Source organism: Camelus dromedarius, chromosome 8 (assembly GCF_036321535.1).
Source record: "Camelus dromedarius isolate mCamDro1 chromosome 8, mCamDro1.pat, whole genome shotgun sequence".
Taxonomy (NCBI): domain Eukaryota; kingdom Metazoa; phylum Chordata; class Mammalia; order Artiodactyla; family Camelidae; genus Camelus; species Camelus dromedarius.
This window is the reverse complement of record NC_087443.1, coordinates 53366740-53390714: the sequence shown is the minus strand read 5'-3', so window position 1 is coordinate 53390714 and position 23975 is coordinate 53366740. Positions and strand designations below refer to the sequence as shown.

Here is a 23975-nt window from a genome sequence, read left to right as displayed (position 1 = left end):
CAGGCGCAAGTTCTTTGATGCGCTGTCATTCCACAGATATTTTATGAAGAGTGAACACTGTGCCGAAACCTTATGTAGAACAAACAACTGTGCCAAAAACAATACCAGGAACCGTGAGGCACGCACAGATAAATGAAACAAGGTTTGGTCCCTTTCAGCAGGTTTGATCTCAGAGGAGACTGAGGCAAGAATGAGGAGCAATGTAACTCAGTTCTGAGGGAAGGAACACGGTAAAGAAAAGCCTGCGTAGAACAATCACTTCTGGCAGATACGGCATCAGAGGAAAAGTTCTTCAGTCCTCCCCTTAAGGTAACTCACTTAGAGGATGCCGTTTTTAAGGCAATACTTGAATTTCTATGCATCTACTGTAACTTTATCTCCTTCTAATGGCTCTAATCTGTGTGTGAATATATACCTAGTACAGTTATGTATATATTTATATATGCAAATATGTATGTGTACAGAAAAATATATATATAGCTCAATTTTTTTAATAAATTCTTTTTTTAAAGTTTTTTTTTTTTTTGGTGGGGGGAGATAATTAAGTTTATTTATTTTTTTAGTAGAGGTACTGGGGATTGAACCCAGGACCTTATGCATGCTAAATGTTGTACTCTACCACTGAGCTATACCCTCCTCCACAATGTAGCTCAATTTTGAACTGAAAAAAAAAAAAATTTTTTTTTATTTTGGAACTTTGTTTGCGGTTGCCTATCAGGGAGGGGAAGGAGAGATGAGAGAAGGGCGATAGTTCAGAGGGGGCATTAGGAGACCTGGGTTCTGGTCTTGGGTGACCCCCAAAGCTCCCCTCGGTCTGAACGGTCTGCATGTGATGCCTCCTGTCTTGTGCTGAATGTTTGCAGCGGCTGTCCCACAGGAGCCAAGGACTCTGGAGGCTTGTGGTCATATCAGAGCTGCCAGAAGTGGGACAGACAGAGTGATATTTGGGTGAGACACTTTCAGCCCCTCTGCCTTCTCAGCTTCTTATTTAAATGCTGCATCACGTGTAGAAAGTCATAAATTCAGAGCCACTCATGGCTTACAGTGGGCCTGACTCCTTTTAGTTCCCAGTAGCACTGGATCTGAAAACTGTAGAGCCTGGCCTTGCAAAAACATGCCTAAAAGACCAACAAGCTGAGCTGAGTTGTGTCCACAAACGAGCCTTGAAGGCGATGAAGTGAGTTCTGAGGAACAGACAGAAGGAAATTGGGGAACGTGTGGCGTGAGGGATGCCATGTCTGTCCATGGTTCTTTCCTGTCTAACTTCACAGCCAGTAATCGGGCCCAGGCCCTAATCAGCCACATGCCCAGAGGTTGCTGCTGGTCCCCCAACAGTCCCCTCCCTTCCCACTCTCCCAGTTCACACATCATCATCCTTCCTTAAACACTCCATCACCACGGTGCTTCCCTGGGTAGTGATTTATCATGGGTCCGTTACCTGTCACATCTCATCACAACTCGTCAGCCCAGGATTTGGGGGTCCTTCATCCAGAAGCACAGTGTTGAAACAGGAGATCTCACTTCAGCCTTGGCCTTTGCAGCGTTAAAGCTGTGTGGCTCTGGGCAAGTTGTTAAACTTCTCTTGCCTTCATTTTCCTTATGCATAAAATGACTGGGGACTGAGGTCTCCAAGTGTAAATGATTTCTTGGAACTGCTGATCCAACGTGGCCACCCTGGCTTCACATTGTCTAGGACTGCCCAGATTCATATATGCTGGCCCACAATCCCAGTGGCACCTATAAATTTAGCAGGCCTTGGGTCCCACATTTGGTTTTGGAAATGTCACTGTGCCAGCTTTCCAAGGCCATCTTCTGCTATTCTCCATAGCGTTCCTTTGCTCCAGACAAGTCTGTGGTCTCAAGGGCTCTGAACAAACCTAAATGCTTCCATACTGTCTGCTCTGGCTCTGAGCCACTGCCAGCAAGCAGTTCCTGGTCCCCTATGCTACCCTGCAGCTGCCAACTCCCAGATTAAAGCCTATCTAATCCAGAAGCCCTCACTGGGTACCTCCACCCAACAATGGCCATGCCTTTCCATGGTGGCAAATTCAATAGTCATATCCCTGGTCTCAGCAGCCTTTGGCAATCTGTGTATTTAAAATTTCCAATCATTCCCCCATGAGTGTTTTTTTTAAAAAACAACTGTCGTTGTGCAATAATTCAGCATTGTTCATTCTCTTTGTCTCATAGTCTTCACGCGGTAATGAATGCCTTGGGACTGCTAACTCTTCCCCTGTTAATGTTGGGCAATTAAGTGTTTAGTTTTTCAATATTATAAATATCTCAGTACATGTAGCTTTTTGAATATTTGGCATTATTTTCCTAGTCGACTGAGGTGTTTTGTTACGGTAAGACGTAAACTTTCTTGCGGCATCTCGTAGTTTGGCAATCCTTGCTGGTATCTCTGGCTGACTCTTGTGCATCCACCTTAAACAGGTGTCCCAGACCTCCTTCTCTGTGCCTTCAGCCTCCACTTAACTCCCCCTGCCACCCCAACACTCAGCAGATGGCCTTGTCTAAGGCACTACATAGCTTTGTCTCAAGGATCCCTGCCTCTTCAACTGCCCCCTAATTCAGTGGTTCACAAACTTCAGGTGCATTGGCATCACCTGGAGGGTTTATTAAAACACAGGTTGCTGCCCAACTCCTGGAGTTTCTGACACAGCTGGTCTGGGGTGGAGCGGGAAAGTTGCATTTCTAAAAAGCTCCTGGTGGTACTGATGCTGCTGGGCCAGGCTCCAGCCATGCTTGATGAACTTCTGCTCTGTTTCCTCTGATCTTAGCAGAAATGATTTAGCTTCTCTAACGTGAATCTTCCAGACTCCCTGTCCTCTGAGCCTCCTCCCCATCTTCCCAGGAGTGAGCTCCTACTCCTAATCTGTTTTCTTCCAGTGCTTTCAATATCTGCACCACTGAGACTTCCCTTACTCTATCCTTCAAGCCACCTCCCATCACTGCTATTTTAGTAATAACCTTTCTCCTACCAACATCACCCAATTCTAACTACCAACCCCAATATCTTTACTCCTGCTGCAAATTTTTCTGAACTTGAACTTCTTCTTCACTGGCTGCTTCTAGTCCTTATCCATGTATTTCCTTTATAATTACTAGAAATTTCCCAAGCTGCTCTGCTGAAACTATCTGGAAATTTTAAAATTACCCTTCTTCCCAAATCCAGTGGCCTTTCTCTATTATGTAATAATAGCAGTTAACATTCATTGACTTCTGTGTTCCAGGCGTTGTGCTAAGCACTGCATATATAGTTTATATGTATAAATATAATCTCATATGAAGAGTATCCTTATATCAATCCTATATAGAAGGTATTATTTTACAAATGAAAAAAAATCTAGGGCTCACAGAGGATAGATAATTTGCCCAACAGCTTAAATGAAGGAACCAGAATTAGACCTGGCTCTAATTCCACATCCCACGTGTTTAAACATGACTCTGGAACGCACATCAGATTCCCTGAGCTCCTATTAAAATGCCAATTCCTGGCTCCAGCGCCAGTGGTTCCAAAGCAGGTGTGGCTGAGTCCTAGGACCTGAATTCTCAATAATCCCCTGCGTGGTTCCGAGATGGGTGTTCCCAGAGGCATGCAAATTTTGGGAAACAGTGCCCCTGTATTGACATAATTGGCCACTTCCTTTTCTTAAACACGTCCCTCGGTTGCTATGATACCACCACATCCCGCCCCCCTCCGCCCCACCTGCTCTGTGGGCTCTCTGAGTCTGCTGTTCTCCATCTCCTTCTTCCTCTCCTGCCCGTTTCAATGCCCCGACTCTGCCCTCCGCCTTCTCCTACCTCTCCTGCTGTCTCCACGAGCCCATCCACTTGTCTCACTCCAACTCGAGCAGATGGTTCCCAACCTTGCCCTTCTGTGCCAGCATCCTGGTGAGAGTCATGGAGCAGCGTGACATGATTTTGGAAGTGATGAACTATGGCCCAGACCCTGGACAAAAAGGTGAAGCAGGTGACAATGATTATGGTGCCCCATGGCCCCACACCACCCTTGGCCCTTCTTCCTGCCAGAAGATCCCTGTGCTTTGCAGCTTTCTCATCAGATCAGTTCAGCAAAAGAGCTGATTATTTTACACAGTCCCACTAATGTGCTAATTCTCCCACTCATTTGCATTTTTAAAGCCTTTTCTCTCTTTTTGTGGGTTCAGCTATTGTTTACATGTTGAAGACATTTCAGGCTTCACTTAGCAGATGGGGGCGATTTATAGGGAAACTGGGACTGAAGAGGAAGGAGAGTGAGTTGATTTGGGAGGGACCCTTCTCTTCCCCTCTGAATTTTTTGAACCTTAAAGTCTAAGTCAGCCAGAAACACTGCTGGGAGGGGCTTTCCTGCCTCCTGCACACCTGGGCAGAGATACACGGTAACTGCTGCTGCTGCAGGCCTGTCCCTGGAAGAGCAGAGGGTGACGACAGACTGCAGAGGTGACCACTCAGCTGGCTTTCTGCCACGCTCCACACTCGGAACGGTTGGCTTCTCTTCATCTTCTGAGTCTCAGCTTAATAAATGTTCTCTTTGGAGAAACCAGTTCTGACCACCCTGCTTACGTAGGCCCCTCTTGGTGATTCTCTGTGTTGGCAGCTGTTTTCCTTCATTGCATTTATCACAGGTTGTAACTATTTCATTTGTTTATTTATTTGTTCTTCCTGTCCCCATTTGGACAGGAAAGCTCGAGAAGACAGAGACCAGTCGGCCTTGTTCCCCACTGTGCTCGTAACAGCTCAGGGTAAATATTCAGTATTTGTAGCAGGAATGGCTGCATAGATACACCTCCACTGCCTGGCACTTAATGAACAGTCTTTGAACTGAGCTAACTGCCTCCAGTAGCTATCCCGGTGCTGAAAGACTCAAGGCAATTGGAGAGCAGCTGGTTTACCTCACTGCTGGGATCGTGGTGGGGGTGCCCTCGGGGGTGGCATCAGGAAAAATTATGACAGACTGTGAAATAGGCAAAATGGATTACTGGGTGTCCTGTCTAGCACCCAGTCGAGTTATGAGACTTCTATTGTCTTTGAGCTATTTTACAACTTTTTAAGTTGTATAAAACTGAGAGTAATATGAATGATTCTTGTCAATAGAGATGCAAATGAATTTTGTCTTGTGGAGGTGCCATTGATTATTGCCCTGTGGATATTACACAGTTTTTCATCTGTTTGTAAATTCATTTTAACCTTCCTGATTGCCTGTATATGTGTGTTCTTCGAAGTCTCCTTTCAACTGGGGGTAATAACTTGCTGATTGCTTCATAAGTTAGTTGAGCAGTCTCTGATATGTGTTAATTTTATGTTTGTCCCAGAGTCACGGTTTTAGCCTTTTAAAAAATTATCTTTTTAAATTGGACTTCATCAAAATCAAGAACTTTTGTGCATGAAAGAACACTATCAACCTGTATAATAGTAATATACTATTACTTTCTGGGTATAATAGAAAGTATTTGCAAGCTGTATATCTGATAAGAGATGAATATCTAGAATCTAAAAAGAACTAAAACTCAACAACAGCAAAACAAAGAACTCAGTCTGAAAATAGGCAAAGGGCTTGAACAGACCAAAGAAGATATAAAATGGTCAATAAGGACATAAAAAGATGCTCAATATTGTGACTCATGAGGAAAACCAGATCAAAACCACCACGAGATACCACTTCACACCTACTAGAATGGTTATTTTTTAAAAAGAGAGGGAAAAAACTTACGTATCAAAAGAATTGAAAGCAGGGACTTGAACAGATATCTGTACACCAGTGTTCATAGCATTGTTATTCACAATAGCCTGAAGGCAGAAACAACCCAAGTGTCTGTCAACAGATGAATGGAGAAACAGAATGTGATAGAACTAGATAGCTGGATAGATACAATGTCCATTACTCAGCCACTGAAAGGATAGAAACTGGGGCACATCAGCATGTAGATGGTCCTCTGAGCCATGAGAATGGCTGATAGTGTCGGGAGAGAAGAACTCCCAGCTCCAGCCCTGCAGAACCTCAGAGCCGAGAAGTCATACATTGAGGAAGAGGGAAAACGCTGAGTGTGGTGTCGTGGAAGCTAAGATGGAGCAGTGACCTTACTCTTGACATCCCGCAGCTCACCCTCCAGTGACTTGGGGTCACTTCAGCGGCTGCTTAATTCTGGTCCTGGGAGAGGGCCTTACCCGCTAGGTTAACACTTCTGTTCATAAACAGAACCTTTTCAAAAACACACTTTATTGTCAGAAAATGTGCGGAAGAGTATAGGATGCATAAGGATCTGGTCAAATGAAAAACAAATCAGGACTAATCTGGGAGAGATTTTTATTCCAAAAAATGATTGCAAGGGGGAAAGGAGCTATTGTGATAGGGGAGGAGTAGGATTGCAATAGGGAGAAACTGCAGGGGTCTCAAGGGTCAGGCAAACATAGGCTTTTTTGTTTGTTTGTTTTTGTTTTAATAAAGAGGCATGAACAGAGCTAGAAAGAACCAAATGTGGAAGATTGGAATGAAAGAGCGGCATGATCAGACAGTAGATCAGAGAATATTTTATGTTGAAGTCAGTCTGTTCTTTGGAGGGGCTGTATGCTGGCTCTGGCTGAGGGTGGGCCAAAGGTCAGGGGCTGGGAGAAAGGGAAGAAGCTTAACCAAAGTTTGCTGAGCAAGCATTTTGCTCCAATTGATCGGTGGGGACGAGCAGTTCAGCTCATCATTGATGAGGCAAAGAATGGGTATTTGAGGATCTTTGTGTAGATTTGTCATAGGATGAAGAGGGATGTCTGAGGCTTATCAAGGTCATATGGGAAAGAGTGGGTCTTTGCAGTAAGCTGTTTTCCAGATCACAAAAAGTGATGAATTCCTTTAATTGGCACTGTCTTCCAGGAGCAAAGGGTTCAGGTAAAATTTGGCATTGTCAGTGTGCTCTGGGATGTGAGTTCCATGCTTTCAGTCTGGGTGACACCCTGGACTTCTCAGTCAGCATAGATATTTCTGCCTAGGTACTTACAGACCACCCCTTGCTGTGGCCAGGCTGTGACCCACCCTTTACCCTTAGCCCCCTTTCCTAAATGTTTATTTAAGGGTTTTGATTCCTTCTTTGAAGGAGTCTTCATGCCTGACTTACCAGGAGCCTCTTTTATTCCCAAGAGATGCATGCAAGACAGCCTCATAACCTCTGCTTCCAAACTACCACCTCTGAAGTACAGTCCTGAGGTCAGTGGATTACCCCTTGGAAATTTGCATCCTGAAGGCTGAATTCAGCTCACGGAAGTATTTTGGTCCTAGTGCTGTTTTTGCTTTGATTTTTAAACTTGAATCAGATGCCAATATTAAAAATCAGAATATTGACTAGAAATCCAGATCGCCAGCTTTTCTAGAAAATTAGATTGCTCTAGCAATTCTGGCCTACATTTCTATTGTATGGCTCCTACGCTGTTTAACAGAATTCCTGACAATAAAGTATGTCATTGAAAAAGTTCTGTTCATGGATCCCAGGATCACTTTGGGTGCTGTTGCTTTTATACAGCTGAGGTAAAGTGAGGCATGACCCCTCCATCCCTGTTTACTACTCTTCCTCTGAACCTATTCAGTCATGTCTGGGATCTCTGTGCATTCAAGAATTTCCATTGCCTATAACCAGTTATCACCTTCAGTACCAGGACAACCAGTCAAAGAGGTTTTACTTTCAGAGAATATGTTAATTAAGGCATCATTTAGGAAAATTGCTTACTATTTACATCTAATTGCCTGACCACATAATAAGGATGACATGGATCCTTAAATATGCAACAGACCTACTTCACTGGACATTTCACTTGACTATACAGCACGCTCTCTACACAGCCCACTTGTGTTCACAAATTGGGAAATCATGTGATATGCACTCTTCTGAAACCCCTGTACATATATAATTAAATTTGACTGTCTCTTGGTAGTCTGTCTCATGTCAATTTAATTCTTAGACCAGCGAGAAAACCTAAAAAGGTAGAGGAAAGTTTTCTTTCCTGGCCACGCCTTGATGAGGGAGAAGGGGGAGACTATATCTTTTCCATGATTATAGGGAAAGGCCTTGAGGGAGGATCCAGAGATACAGCACGCATCAGCCTTCATTATTGTAATGAGTCTCCACTTTGCACGGTCCTGAGTGAGGCATGAAATCTTTATATCACAGATATTATATGACAAAAAATAAGCGCATCAGTTTTCCAGTGACATTTAGTGTTCCTGGTTTCTGCTTCTCATCTCATTTGACCTGGTGTCTCCCTATCTCTTAATCACAAGGCTCCTTACCCACCACTGCCTGAGAGAGGGGGTTTCTAGACATCCTGTCTCTGTTCTTGCCTCCTGGGAGCAGGCCTAAAAATGACAATCAATTCATTTGGCTAATTGGTATATTGCTGTCTCTCCACTTTGCTTCCCAGTGTCCATCCAGCCACAGTATTCGTGCTCTGGCAGCCTCCTCCAGGCATTTACACAAGCAAGGGCCTGACCTCTGACCAGATTGCAAAAGATAACTATTGGATTGAGCCTCTGTTCATGGCCTGAGCTGGACTATGGAGGTTGTGGAGCTGCCTTCTGCCAGATCCCGGCTTATAAATGTACGGGAAGTATAGGCTGACCGTGCCAAGTGTTCAAGGCCTGGGTGTTTTCGGTCCTTTGGGTGCTGACTAGAGCCTTTCTCAGCACTTACAGATCCCTCTGTCTGCCTCCGTCTCAGTGCCTACAGGAAATTTGCCTTTGACAACCTAAGCATTTATATGGCATGAATTCTGAAACCCCAGGAAATCCCACCTATCAACTCCCCAACCTCTTCTGCCACACCTGACATCACTTGAATCGCCAGCACTTCCACTTACCAGTTAAAGTTTTAAAAACCTCTAGGGACAGTTAAATTTTTTAAAGGTAAATTTTTAATTGAAGTATAGCATACATACATAAAAGGGCACAAATCATAGTGGAAATAAAACCACTCACGTAGTGAATGCCAGGATCAAGAAGCAGAGTATCACCATTTTCCCAGAAGCCCCCACCAACCACTGCCATGCGCCCCCTTCTAGGTGCCTCCCTTACACCTACCAGGGAAATCACTATCCTGACTTTTGTCCTTTTTTGCTTTTGTCTGTTATATGAATGGGATTGTTTCATGTGTATTCTTTTGCATAACAATGCTTCTTTTGTTCAGCAATGTATTTATGAGATTCATCTATGCTGCTGCATATAGTTGTGGCTTGTTTGTTTTTATTGCTGTGTAGTATTCCATTGTGTGAATAAACCACAATTTACTTAACTATTCTAATGCTGATGAACATTTGGGTTGCTTCCAGTTTTGACTTATAAATACTGCTACTATTTATAACTAGTGCCTTCTAATTCAGGTCTTTTGACGAACATATGTACACCTTTCTATTGAAGATACACTAAGGAGCAGAATATATGAGACGTAGAATATATCTGTTCAGTGTTAGCTAGGTACTATCAAACATCTTTTCCGAGGTGATGGTACTGAAATACACTCCAACAAGCAGCATATAAAAGAATCATACCACCTCTCCATCAGCAATAGATCTGTCTTCTCCATTCAGCGATTCTGGTAGGTGTGTAATGGTGTGTATTGTGTTCTTAATTTCCATTTCTCTGATAAATAGTGAAGTGAGCACTTGTTTTATGTGCATTAGCCATTTAGGCATCTTTTTTGTGGATTGTCTGTTCAAGTCTTTGGCTAAACTTTTTATTGGGTTTCTTCCTTTTACTTAATTTTTAAAATCTTTGTATTGTCTGACAATTTGTTGATTATGTCTACTGCAATATTTTCTCCCCCTTTGTGATTTAACTTTTCATTTTTTACCAAAGTCTTTTAAATGAACAGAAGTCTTTTTACTTTTTTCCTTTATGGGTAGCTCTTTGTGTGTCCTGTCTAAGAACATTTCTCCTGCCCTAAGGAAGGTATCATGGAATACCACAAAGAAATTTTCCTCTGTTTTCTTTGGAACTGACTTTTTGTATATGGTGTGAATCAAGGTAGGAATAAGGTTTTTTTTTTTTTTTTTTTTTTTTTTTACTGTAGCATTCTGTTGACCCAGAACTAATTATTGAAAAGCCCATACTTAAACTGATGCCACTAATCACGGGAATATATCTGTGTGGATCTGTTTCTAGGCCATACTCAAGAAGCAGTTCATTGTTCATTTGTAATCCTGATGACTAGGACAGTGCTCTGTCCAGAGCAGGCATTTAATAAATATTTGTGTTTTTTATAGTTGTTGAGTTGTAATTGCTAACTTGAGACTTCCTGATTAGGTAGGTTTTCAATCCTGTATTTTTAGTTCAGATCATGTGGTCTATCCCTAACATATATTTTGTATTTTCTCTCTTTCAATAACTGCTGCCTCAAAGGGAAAAAACGCAAATCTTTTGCTGAATGGTCTGGTAGTAACAGATCTGAAATTCTTAAAATGTTAGGGACTAGAAGCTACTCTCCCCACAATCAATGAGTTAAAAAGAATGAGAGAGAGAAAGAAAGACAGAATTTGACAGCCACACACACACAGAGACAGAGAGAAAACTGGGTCTTGTAGGGAGACAAGAACTCCCAGTTCTAGACCCTCACCAGGCCTGTGGCCTTAAGTTCTATTTCTTATGTGCAAAATGGGACTAATAACACTGCATGCAGCATAGGCTTGTTGTGAGAGTAAAATGAAGCAACAAACAAAAACATATTAAGAATGGTAGGGACACTTTTACCTCTTCTTTTCCAATTTGGATCCCTTTTATTTCTTTCTCTTGCCTGACTGCTGTGGCTAGGACTTCTAGGACTATGTTGAATAGGAGTGGTGATAGTGGGCATCCTTGTCTTGTCCCAGATTTTAGTGGGAAGCTTTTGAGTTTTTCACCGTTGAGTACTACGCTGGCTGTAGGTTTGTCATATATAGGTTTTATTATGTTGAGATATGTTCCCTCAATACCCACTTTGGCGAGAGTTTTTATCATAAATGGGTGTTGAATTTTATCAAATGCTTTTTCTGCATCGATTGAGATGATCATGTGGTTTTTGTCCTTTCTCTTGTTGATGTGATGTATTACATTGATTGATTTGCGTATGTTGAACCAGCCTTGTGTCCCTGGGATGAACCCCACTTGGTCATGATGTATAATCTTTTTTATGTGTTGTTGGATTCTATTTGCTAAAAGTGTCATTATATGCTGATGACATGTTACTATATATAGAAAACCCTAAAAGGTCCACACAAAAACTACTAGAGCTGATTTAAGAATTCAGCAAGGTAGCAGGTTACAAAATTAACGTTCAAAAATCAGTTGCATTTCTTTACACTAACAATAAATCAACAGAAGAAGAAAGTAAAGAAACAATACCCTTTAAAATAGCACCCAAAGTAATAAAATATCTGGGAATAAATCTAACCAAGGAGGTGAAAGAATTATACACAGAAAACTATAAACCATTGATGAAGGAAATTAAAGAAGACTTTAAAAAATGGAAAGATATTCCATGCTCTTGGATTGGAAGAATCAATATTGTTAAAATGGTCACACTGCCCAAGGCAATCTACAGATTTAATGCAATCCCTATCCAATTACCCAAGACATATTTCACAGAACTAGAACAAATCATAATAAAATTTATATGGAACCATCAAAGACCTAGAATTGCCAAAGCATTACTGAAGAGAAAGAAAGAGGCTGGAGGAATAACTCTCCCAGACTTCAGACAATACTGTAGAGCTACAGTCATCGAGACAGCATGGTATTGGTACCAAAACAGACATATAGACCAATGGAACAGAATAGAGAGCCCAGAAATGAACCCGCAAACTTTTGGTCAACTCATCTTCGACAAAGGAGGCAAGAATATACAATGGAATAAAGACAGTCTCTTCAGGAAATGGCGTTGGGAAAACTGGACAGCAGCATATAAAACAATGAAGCTAGAACACTCCCTTACACCATATACAAAAATAAACTCAAAATGGATTAAAGACTTAAACATAAGACAAGATACAATAAACCTCCTAGAGGAAAACATAGGCAAAACATTATCTGACATACGTTTCAAAAATTTTCTCCTAGAAGAAATAAAAGCAAGAATAAACAAATGGGACCTAATGAAACTTACAAGCTTCTGCACAGCAAAGGAAACCAGAAGTAAAACAAGAAGAAAACCTATGGAATGGGAGAAAATTTTTGCAAGTGAAACCAACAAAGGCTTGATCTCCAGAATATATAAGCAGCTCATACGACTCAATAAGAAAAAAATAAACAACCCAATCCAAAAATGGGCAGAAGACCTAAACAAGCAATTCTCCAAGGAAGACATACAAATGATCAAAAAGCACATGAAAAAATGCTCAATATCACTAATTATCAGAGAAATGCAAGTCAAAACTACAATGAGGTATCACCTCACACCAGTCAGAATGGCCGTCATTCAAAAATCTACAAATGACAAATGCTGGAGAGGCTGTGGAGAAAGGGGAACCCTCCTACACTGCTGGTGGGAATGCAGTTTGGTGCAGCCACTATGGAAAACAGTGTGGAGATTCCTCCAAAGACTAGGAATAGACTTACCATATGACCCAGGAATCCCACTCCTGGGCTTGTATCCAGAAGGAAATCTACTTCAGGATGACACCTGCACCCCAATGTTCATAGCAGCACTATTTACAATAGCCAAAACATGGAAACAGCCTAAATGTCCATCAACAGGTGACTGGATAAAGAAGATGTGGTATATTTATACAATGGAATACTACTCAGCCATAAAAACCGAAAACATAATGCCATTTGCAGCAACATGGATGCTCCTGGAGAATGTCATTCTAAGTGAAGTAAGCCAGAAAGAGAAAGAAAAATACCATATGAGATCGCTCATATGTGGAATCTAAAAAACAAAAACAAAAACAAACAAACAAACAAAAACAAAGCATAAATACAGGACAGAAATAGACTCACAGACAGAGAATACAGACTTGTGGTTACCAGGGGGGTGGAGGGTGGGAAGGGATAGACTGGGATTTCAAAATTGTAGAATAGATAAACAAGATTACACTGTATAGCACAGGGAAATATACACAAAATGTTATGATAACTCACAGAGAAAAAAATGTGACAATGAGTGTGTATATGTCGATGAATGACTGAAAAATTGTGCTGAACACTGGAATTTGACACAACATTGTAAAATGATTATAAATCAATAAAAAATGTTAAAAAAAAAAAAAGAATGGTAGGGAGATGCTATTAAAGGTCAAATATTGGTAGAAGGTAAATTGGATACTGGGTAATGGTGTGTTTGTTTTTATTAATAATAAATAAAGGAACTAAATAGATATTTTAGATATTTACTAAAAAAGGAATTGCTTGGCAAAATAATTCAATATAGTATAATGTTAAATCATGAGGCTTCCTATTGCCTTAAATATTTTCAACAAATGCTCTATTGAAGTATAATTTGATTGCATTTTGAAATAATTGAATTTACAATAATTTAACTTACAGATTTTAAGATCACATTTACTGCATTGGGTAAAGTAGGATGTGTCTGTAATTTACTAACAGGGATAGAAGTGGGGCTTGAACGGATAAGGATATTGTTATGTAGTATTTACTGCAAATGGTGTAAAACGATGAATGTGTACTACGTGCCAAGGTTTTCTCTAAAATGAGCCAGCTGTAAAAGTCAGTGCTGAGCCAGTTGAATTCAAGAAATATTTAATTAGCGCTTGTGAATTCCAAAGAACCCTGTTGGGTACCGAGGAGGAAGCAAAGATGATTAGTATCAGCCAGAGGGAGACAAGACAGGAACTCAGTAACTAGGCACCAAAGGAATAGGGTAGGGCATCTTACTGTAGAAAAGGTAGAACCTGGCGGAGCTTGAAATAATGTAACTTTTCCTGCTTGTATTTTTCCCCTTCTTTTTCTTCTTCTTCTTCTTCTTTTTTTTTTTTTTAAGTAACTACTTTGGATCCCTTTTCACATACACCAAGTCACTTGTCTGCAGAGAATTCGAGACCCTGTGAAATATCCCCTATTCCCTCTTCATCCTTTCCTCGCATATTTGATGAGCTCCTCTGCCACCAGCACTGCATTTGGAATGGCATCTATTGTGTGGGTCGTGAAGCAATGGAAAGTTATTTTTGTTCTAATTATGAGAACTGTTTTGTTGGGAAGGGATAAGGGGGAGGAGAGGCAGATCGGAGACTGAGACGCGCAGCGAGGATGCTCGAGGAGGCGTTACTAAGGTTACTAGAAGGAGGACGGCAGGTGATATTCAGGCAGGGTCTTTTTCTAAAACAAAACATATTTTCAAACGAGGAGCGTGGGCTTAGTATGAGCAGTGCAACACGATATTACATGCTGGGATCCCGGAGGGAAATGGAAGGAGGAGGCCCAGGAAAAAAGCCCGATGCTGTGACTTGAGGAAAGCTGGGAGCCTCCACTTCCCCTCCGGCCCTATTCTCCCGCTGCCTTTGTTTCCCGGGGCTTTTTCGACTGTAGCACAAGGGCGGTGCGTCGGGGGACGGTGTCATTTAAGTGAGACGCGCGGCCGAGCCGGACCGGAAGCAGCGACCAGTCGGGACCCGTAGGCGGGGAGCGGGCTGCGGCGGTAGCGGCAGCGGCGGTGGCGGCAGCGGCGGTGGCGGCAGCGGCGGCGGCGGCAACGGCGGCGGCTGCGGCGGGTCTGCGCGACCTGGGGGACGGGGCCAGTGCTGCACGGCTCGCTCAGGTCGTGAGTCGTCGCTGCAGACGCCGGCAAAGAACGGGGGCACGGACTAACTTGGCAGAGCAGGGAGGAAGGGAGGGGTGTGTGAGAAGAGTCATGAGTGTTTTTGCGGTCGGGAAGGACCTCGAAACTTGTTCGTATGTTACTAGTTAATTTTATGTATGTTTGTATGTATGTATGTGATAGATTCTGGAGACATCCGGCGTCTCCCTTCTCGAATTTTCTCGGGCCTTGTCAGTTGCTTCGTAGTCTGGAGTGAGTGCTTTTTTAGTGCAACGACTAAGTTGAAATGGGTATGAAATGGATGAAGCCGCCAGTGAGAAAAATGAGACAGGGAAGGGGAGCAAGAGTAGGAGGTGGTGGCGCGGGGTGTGGGAACCAGGTGACGACGATAACAGTAATTAACGTTGATAGGGTTTTACTGTACCAGAATCTGTTCTAAAACCCGTTGTATGCGGTAACTCATTTAATGCCCAGTACTGTGAGACTGGTACTCTAGTTAGCCGCACTTTATAGAAGGGGAGACAGGCTTCCAGAGGTTAAGGAACACGGCCAAAGACACGAAAAGTTGCAGAGCCAGGAATTACATTCTGGCGGGCTGATCCCAGAACACATCTCTAAGCTCCACACAAGTGGTTGTCCCCCATCAACATGTGAGGAAAGTGAGGACAAGGAATGAGGCTGGTATGATTTGGAAAGATGTGATAAAACAGCAGGTGCAAGGAGTTAACATGATAAAAAGTGTGAGATCCAGGTGTGTCCGATGTAAATGATGGTTAAGTTGGAACTGTGACATAAACTTTTGCCTTGGACTTTCACTGGAGCCATCCTCTTGAATTCTGTGGGACAAGGAAGAGAGATATATACCCCACACCTGAGTTTGAAATGGAATTATAAAGATCACAGACTCATAGGATTTAAGGATTTTTTGATGTAGCCACTTTATTTAGCTGATGAAACCTAAAGAAATGAAGTAGTTTATTCAAGTAGCCAGCACCAGAAGCATATTTTTCTTAGGTCCAGTGCAGTGAAGCTTAGGGAGTTCTTTCCTCTTTATGCTGTACGTGCTATAGTGAATATTAGAGTTTAAAAAAATGTGATATATATTTGACCAGGCCTGGTTCCAGGTAGCCATATGATTTGGGTATTTATGACATGAAATAGTCAAGTTATCCATCCATCCCCTATTAATGTGTTCCCAGATGCAGTGTAATGCTGAAACCAGGAGCTTGTAACACAACTGAGTGACTGTTGAGATCTTTCAGTGTTTCTAAGAATTTTGATTAAGAAATGAGTTAAAACAAAATAAAGTTAATTAGAACATAGAACAAGGTGTTTTACTTTGAAGAAACTAGGTTTAAAAGAAAAAGGAAATCTCCACATATGAAAAAAGATAGGAAAATTTTCATCAATTGTGTACTGTTCACACTAATGGGAGTATAATAATAAATAATACATAAATAAACATAATAATAAAAATATTAGCATATTCCATAGAAGCAGTTTGTAGTAACTGAGTTCATGGGCTTAAGAATCAGGTGAATCAGCTTGGTCACATATTTGCCGCATATTATTGGTTTATTTTGTTCTAGTTTTTTTTTTAGTTGAAGTATAGTTGATTTACAATCTTGTGTTAGTTTCTGGTATACAGCATAGTGATTCAGCTATACATATAGTATTCTTTTTCATATTCTTTTTCATTATAGTTTATTATAAGTTATTCAATAGAATTCCCTTTGCTATACAGTTGGATCTTGTTGTTTATTCTATGTATAGTAGTTTGTATCTGCTAATCTCAAACTCCCAATTTACTTCTCCTCTTTCCCCGTTGGTAACCGTAAGTTTGTTTTCTATGTCTATGAGTCTTTTTCTGTTCTGTAAATTTTGTTTTGTAAAGTTCATTTGTGTCATTTTTTTTAGATTCCACATATAAGTGATATCATAACATCCTTGAGTTCTTCATCTCTAAAGTGGAGATAATAGTTCCTAGGTAGCAGAATTAGAAACAGTGTTCGGAATAATGCCTGAAACAAAGCTGATGATAAATACACAGCAACTGTTATTACTCTGAGTCAAATAGAAGTAAACTGTTGCTCCACTTGTGGGTATATATCCAAAGAAAACTCTAATTCTAAAAGATACATGCACCAGAGTGTTCATAGCTACACTGTATACAATAGCCAAGACATGGAAGCAACCTAAATGTCCGTTGACAGATGACTGGATAAAGAAGTTGTGGCATAGTTATACAATAGAATACTATTCAGCCATAAAAAAGAATGACATAATGCCATTTGCAGCAACATGGATGGACCTAGAGATCATCATTCTAAGTAAAGTAAGCCAGAAAGAGAAAGACAAATACCATGTGAGATCACTTATATGTGAAATCTAAAAAAGGAAACTGAACTCATCTACGAAACAGAAACAGACTCACAGACATAGTAAACAATCTTATGATTACCATGGGAAGGGATAAATTTGGGAGTTTGAGATTTGCAAATGTTAGACACTGTATATAAAAATATATATAAAAAGGTTTTAAAAATTCTTCTGTATAGCATGGGGAACTGTATTCAATATCTTACAATAACCTTTAATGAAAAAGAATATGAAAATGAATGTCTGTATCTATATGCATGACTAGGACATTGTGCTGTACACCAGAGAGTGATACATTGTAATTGACTGTACTTCAATAAATTTTTTTTTTTCTAAGTAAAGCATTGCTGAAACTTGTAGGCAGTGACATGGCAGCTTCTAGACCTGGTTTCCAATGGAAAGGTCAAAGAATAGTTTCCCTTGTTGGCCTAATGGTAATTAAGGTGAAAATGATTCATTTTCTGAAGGGTAAGTTTGTTACTTTAAAGTGAATGAAAGTTTTAGGTGACTAGATAGCCCATGAACATGATATACCCACCACGATCCTTTAAAACTATTGTGACTTTTAAAGTTAACTCATTTGTGGACTATTCTGTTTCCTTAACAATGAGCAACTTGGGTTCTGAGTAACTGACTATACTTCTTAACAGATGCATGGTCACGGAGGCTATGACTCCGATTTTAGTGATGATGAACACTGTGGAGGATCTAGCAAAAGGAAAAAAAGGTAAGTAATTTTTTGTTGATCTGTGTTTCCTCTATCCTTTCTAGATTGAGATGAGTATAAATAAGTAATATTGAGAGTTTTAGGATGGTGTTTGCATGTGAAGACAATGATGCTCTACTGAGTGAATTTTTGTTCATTAAACTATTAATGAATTGACTCAAAAATTTGAGCCCAGTTGTGTGAAAAATTTAAAAAATAAGGTTTATGCTGTGAAAGGATTTATGGAAAGAGAGTGTGGGGGTAAAAAGGAAATCAGGTAAAGCTCTTAAATTACTCTTGCATTTCTACTTTTCATTTAACTGTCAAGGGCTCTTGTGACTGTAATAGCTAAGAAGGGGCTTGGTTGGTGATCCCTTTGCTTGGCTGCACCTGACTTCGAAAGAGATTAGTGCAGAGGATGAGATTGTAATGCAGCACAATTCTCATGGTTTTATGAATGAGCAGAATAAGTGGCCAGAGGAAGGAGCTTGTGGAAGTTTTTAATTGAACGGGAAGTGATAAGAACTATTAGCAGATAAAGCCTGAGCCTTACAAGGAGGCTACATCTTGGTGGAGTTGCTGTGTTCAAGCATTGTTTTCAGCTTTCAATGCTTAGAAAGTTGATTTTATCCATCAACTTTGGAGTGATTGATTCATATTTAGCAAACTTAAAAATTGGTTTATTCCTTCACACTGAAAGCAATATATTAAGCTTACTAATTGGGACTGAACATTTTTGTTGGGTACTCAGTCTTCATGGATAACCAAAAGAATAGAAATAATTATGTAATAAATTACATTTTATGGTGCTTTACATTGTCAAGATTTTTCATTCCAAAATACTACTTTGTAAGAACAGAATTTGAGCAAATCTAGTTGGGTAATCTACTGTGCTCTAGGGTTATATCTATTTATATAACTAAGGCTAATCGTCTATAGACTATATCATCTATAGTCAGCCTTTCTTTTTCCATGTTATTGATTACTGAGAGCTTCATTATCTCTACTTTATAAACAAGGAAATTGTGGCGCAAAAGATAGTGAATGACAGAGCCAAAATTTGAACCAAAGAACCTAGGTGGTCTGGCACCAGAACCCACATATTTGTTAGTTTCATCTTCTTCCTTTTATAGGTATTAAATAAAGTTAAGATATTAATTAGTCTATTGAAGGGGATGTAAAATTTCTCATTAAAGATCAGCGAGTCTTTTTTAGATAAGAGTTGAAATCTTTAAAACATGTTCCAACCATAATAATATAAGGAAACAGGAAAAGTAAACTCTTGTAATAATCTTTCTTCTTGATAAACCAGGACAGTTGAAGATGACTTACTGCTCAAAAAGCCATTTCAGAAAGAAAAACATGGAAAGGTGGTCCATAAACAAGTTGCAGCAGAATTGCTGGACAGGTATGGTACTTCAATGTAAATTACTTTTTTTTGGTTCAAGATGTTTTTGCAAACCCGGAAACTTGGGGATTTTATTATATGAATTAAATGTAGACATTTGAATTTGCTTAAAATAAAATTTGTCTTAACAGGGAAGAAGCAAGAAATAGAAGGTTTCATCTCATAGCTATGGATGCTGTATCCTTTTTCTATTTCTCAATTTTATAATTAATACAAGTTTTAAAATTATTTCATAAAATCTTGTGAAGTCAGATAGACATATTTCATATTTAAAGATATGGAATTTTTCATTTATACTTTTCAGTGCAGTTCTTATTTACAATGTATATTATGATTTAGAGACAAAAAATAATAAAACATATTAACTAATCTTCTATAAAGAGGTTTACAAAGTCCATGAATTTGCATGTTTTCCCAACCTATTTTTGTCAAACTGTCAACATTTCTCATTTTTATGCTATTATCTTCAGTCTCATTTTAACTTTTTGTCTTCCTACCTCGTTCTTGGCTACTTAAGGTCTTTGTAAAACTTGTACTTAATAATAGATCTCTCTCATGCCTGCTGTGGCTTCAACTTTCAGACATGAGTTGGGGCTATCTTTAAGCTATACCTTAACTTCCCTGTTAAAGCTGTGTCTCAGCTCAATTTTTTGATAAAACTGTAACTTATTACACTAATTGCTACCACTGGCCATCCATATGACTGTTGGGAATATTGAAGAATGAAGAGTTTTCTGGGTATTTATTGCTATGGTGAGGATTGGGAGAAGGAGACAATGTCAGCTGGACACATCTGCTCTCCTGTAAGCACGTCTTTCACTTTATCATTCCTGACTCCTTTCTTTAAGTTATAGAAGTTCTCTTGTCACCAGTTTACTTATTCCTCTTATCTCCTAACCCAGTAGCCTAGCTTTCCATGGATCTCATCTGCCACTTGTTCCTTTAGCATCTCTACATCTGCTCTGCCTTCTGTGATACCACTCAGCTGGGGATGTTGGAGCATCTAGTTACAGCCTGATGAGGGCGAAAGTCTAGGTCCCCTTTTCCGGCATGGTTAGAGGTGGGGCCGTAGGTTTTCTAGAGTGTTTGGCTGGAGTAGAGTAATTATTGTCTAGCTAAATGCTATCTGTCTTCCTAGGCTGCCTCTTTCTCCTAGTTACTTGTTAGAACAGGCTTTTGTTGGGACTTATTTTGTCGGTGCTTGTTGGCTTTTCCACATTGCCAGCTTCTTCACCTCCAAGTCAGGGATTAATGAAGTAAAAAGAAAACCAGGGAAGCTCACCACTGTATCATAAACCATTGGTCTTGAGGTCCCTAGCTGGTCTGCCCTTTTCTCGCTACCTTTCAGAGTCTTCTTATGTTTTATATATAATTTCTAAGGTTTTTAGTTGTTCTTAGTGGAAAGAATAGAGAAAAGTACAGTTGAGCAACACAGGGTTTGAACTGTACAGCTCCACTTATACATGGATTTTTATCAGTAGTAAACACTGTAGTACTAACAATCTGTGGTTGGTTGAATCCGTGGATGCAGAGGGCTGACTATAAGTTATATGCAGATTTTGGACACCATGGAGGATGGAGGCCCCTATCCACCCTGTTGTTCAAAGGTCACCTGTACATCTTTGCTCCATCTTCCAGGAAGCAAAGTCCCACCTCCCACCTGTTTTTGTAAATAAAAGTTTTATTAGAACACAGCCATGCCCATTCATATAGTTATTATCTGTGCCTACTTTCAGGCTAAAATGGCAGAGCTGAGTAGTTTTGCCAAGACCATATGGCCTGCATACTTACTATTTACAGAAAAAGTTTGCTGACCCAAGATTTAAGTGACTTGCCACCATCTCATGACCAGTTAGTGATAGTCCAAGAGATAGAACCCAGATTGCTGGGTATCTGGCTTTTCTTTTCTTTTTTTTGTTTTTTTCTTTTCTGAAATGTTAATTGCTTTGTTGCCAGTTTGGGAATTATGCTTTGATTCGATATTCTATTAGAACACATTGTGATCAATGAAATCACTGTTCAATATAATAGGGTGTAGTCACAGACAGTATTAGAGTTCTATTATACGCATGTTCAGCTCTAGTGGGAGTACCAGTGAGCTTTTTAAAACAAAATGTAAAATGCTTATGTATCTTGTTATATTGCATTGAAAAAACATGACTGTAGCTTCTCTGAACATTAAAAGAAAGTATATGAAATAACATCTGATCTCTTATTTATTTATTTTTAAAAGTCTAATGTTAGGATTTAATATTATAAAAGTTACATCTTCTATTTCAGAGGCTTTATTGTTACTGGAATAGCTAAAATGTGTTTTAAAATAATGAAAGAAAAATTCTACCCCTACCTTTAACTTTAGGAAGTAAAGCTTATTTCTCATATTGTGATAATGAAAATGAGTGGTGGTATGAGGCTGTATGTAGTTCAGCAGTAGGATGGAAGCTCTCTTTCTCCCCAGAGAGTTACTGATAGAAAATGTTCAAAACAATGTAACAGTGTTCAGTAGAAAGTGAAAGCCTCTCTACTGTGTTCACTCTCAACAGTTTAGTATTTACCCTTTTAGGTCTTTTTTGAATATATAGACATGTATAGTATATATTTGCATATTTTTTAAAGCTAAATATACTCACACTGTGCTTTCCCCCTAACTCACTAATATATTATTGACACAGAACAACTTCTGAGCAAATAAAATCCTTAATTTTTTGCATTTCAGTATCAAAGGCATACAAAGTTTGTAAATGACTATATTTTATATTACGGTGGCAAAAAAGAAGACTTCAGGCGATCGGGGTAAGTGTCATGAAATTTACACAATGGGAAGAGGGTATGGATGTCTTTCAAGACTCACAGCTACTGTGTCTTCTGATTCTGTCCTTTTTCTGCTGCTTTCCATTCCAGTTTCTTTGTTACATCGTCGGATGGAGAGGCCATCCATAGCTTCTAGCTAAGTAGCTCATCATGAACCCTGTTTCTCTGGCAACAGGCCTCAGGTAGCCTGCTTAGCCAGAGCTGATCCTGGCAATAAGAGGGTATTTGAGGAATACTCATGTGCCTGACTCTGCAGTAATTTTTTTTTTTTCCACAAGGATCTTTGAAATAATAAACTGTTTAGACTTCAGTGTTTGGGATTGCCTTTTTAGAGGTAGGGCAAACAAGAAACCTCACTAATAGTCCCCACACATGAAATTCCTCCTTACAGCTGAGACTCTTCTGTCAGAGCCTCCTGGTTTTGTGTGGGTTTTTTCCTCTGATTTAACAACTTTCTGAGTTGGTAGAGCCCTAAAAAACTTCATATCATCTCATCTACCCCAAACTTTCCTCTCAGTTTACCCTGTATTCCCCAGCAACCCCTTGTTCTAGCCCCAGACTGTTACCATCTTGACAGATCATCTTCAACTCCTTCCCTCTTTACTCAATCTTCCTAGGAAACTAGTAAAATGAGGTATGGAAAGATTCTTCATATATTTTTAGAATTAGATCGCAATAAGATGGTGTTACTGACTTATTTTAGATTCTGAAACTTATTTTCATTCATTTTTCCTTAACCATTTAGTTTATTCAGATTTCTCATCCTAGCTTTGGTAATTTAGCACCCTTTGTATAATTGAAACCAATGATAGAGATGGGTAGATTCCTTATCCATTTAACTCGCTTTCTTTTTTAATTGAAATATAGTTAATTTACAGTGTTGTGTCAACTTCTGGTGTACAGTGTAATACTTCAATTATACATATACATACTCATTTTCATTTTTTTCATTGTAAGTTACTACAAGATACTGAATATAGTTCCATGTGCTATACAGTATAAACTTGTTAATCTGTTTTATATATATAGTAGTATCTGCAAATCTTGATCTTCCTATTTACTGCTTCCCATGCTCTTCCCCCTCTGGTAGCCATAAGTTTTTTTTTATGTCTGTGAGTCTGTTTCTGTTTTGTAGATAAGTTCATTTGTTTTGATTTTTTTTTTTTTTTTTAGATTCCACATATGACTGATATCATGTGGTATTTTTATTTTTTTTTTCCTTTCTGGCTTACTTCACTTACAATGACAATCTCCGGGTCCATCCATGTTGCTGCAAATGGCATTATTTTACTCTTTTTTTATGGCTGAGTAGTATTCCATTGTATAGATATACCACAACTTCTTTATCCAGTCATCTGTCGATGGACATTTAGGTTGTTTCTATGTCTTGGCTATTGTAAATAATGCTGCTATGAACACTGGGGTGCATGCATCTTTTTGAAATAAGAGTTCTTTCTGGATATATGCCCAGGAGTGAGATTGCTGGATCATGTGGTAAGTCTGTTTTCAGTGTTTTGAAGAATCTCTGCATTGTTTTCCATAATGGCTGCACCAAACTGCATTCCTACCAACAGTGTAGAAGGGTTCCCTTTTCTCCACACCCTCTCCAGCATTTATCATTCATGAACTTTTGAATGATGGCCATTCTGACTGGTGTGGGGTGATATCTCATTGTAGTTCTGATTTTCATTGCTCTGATAATTCGTGATATTGAGCATTTTTTCATGTACCTATTGGCCATTTGTATGTCTTCACTGGAGACTTGTTTGTTTAGGTCCTCTGCCCATTTTTGGACTGGGTTTTTTGTTTGTTTGTTTGTTTTTTTGTTATTAAGTTGTGTGAGCTGTTTATATATTCTGGAGATTAAGACCTTGTTAGTGGCATTATTTGCAAGTATTTTCTCATTCCGTAAGTTGTCATTTTGTTTTGCTGTGGTTTCTTTTGC

The 23975-nt window shown here is 39.7% G+C and overlaps 1 protein-coding gene across 7 annotated transcripts in view; it reads left to right on the top strand.

The window, feature by feature from the left end:
* The window catches only part of LOC105084242 (protein FRA10AC1), a 74059-nt gene that overhangs the window by 22220 nt on the left and 27864 nt on the right, over positions 1-23975 (top strand). For 2 of the 7 annotated variants that reach the window (XM_064488233.1, XM_064488229.1), the window contains exons 3-7: positions 162-309; positions 17756-17832; positions 19124-19219; positions 19351-19396; positions 21936-22012. In XM_064488233.1, the coding sequence (XP_064344303.1) occupies positions 17756-17832; positions 19124-19219; positions 19351-19396; positions 21936-22012 (296 nt within the window). In that variant the 5' untranslated portion in view covers positions 162-309. Of the gene's footprint in view, positions 1-158; positions 310-14635; positions 14727-14749; positions 14979-17755; positions 17833-19123; positions 19220-19350; positions 19397-21935; positions 22013-23975 lie in introns of those variants that run through there. The other 5 variants (XM_064488230.1, XM_031461411.2, XM_064488234.1 and 2 more) reach the window with 5 other exon arrangements.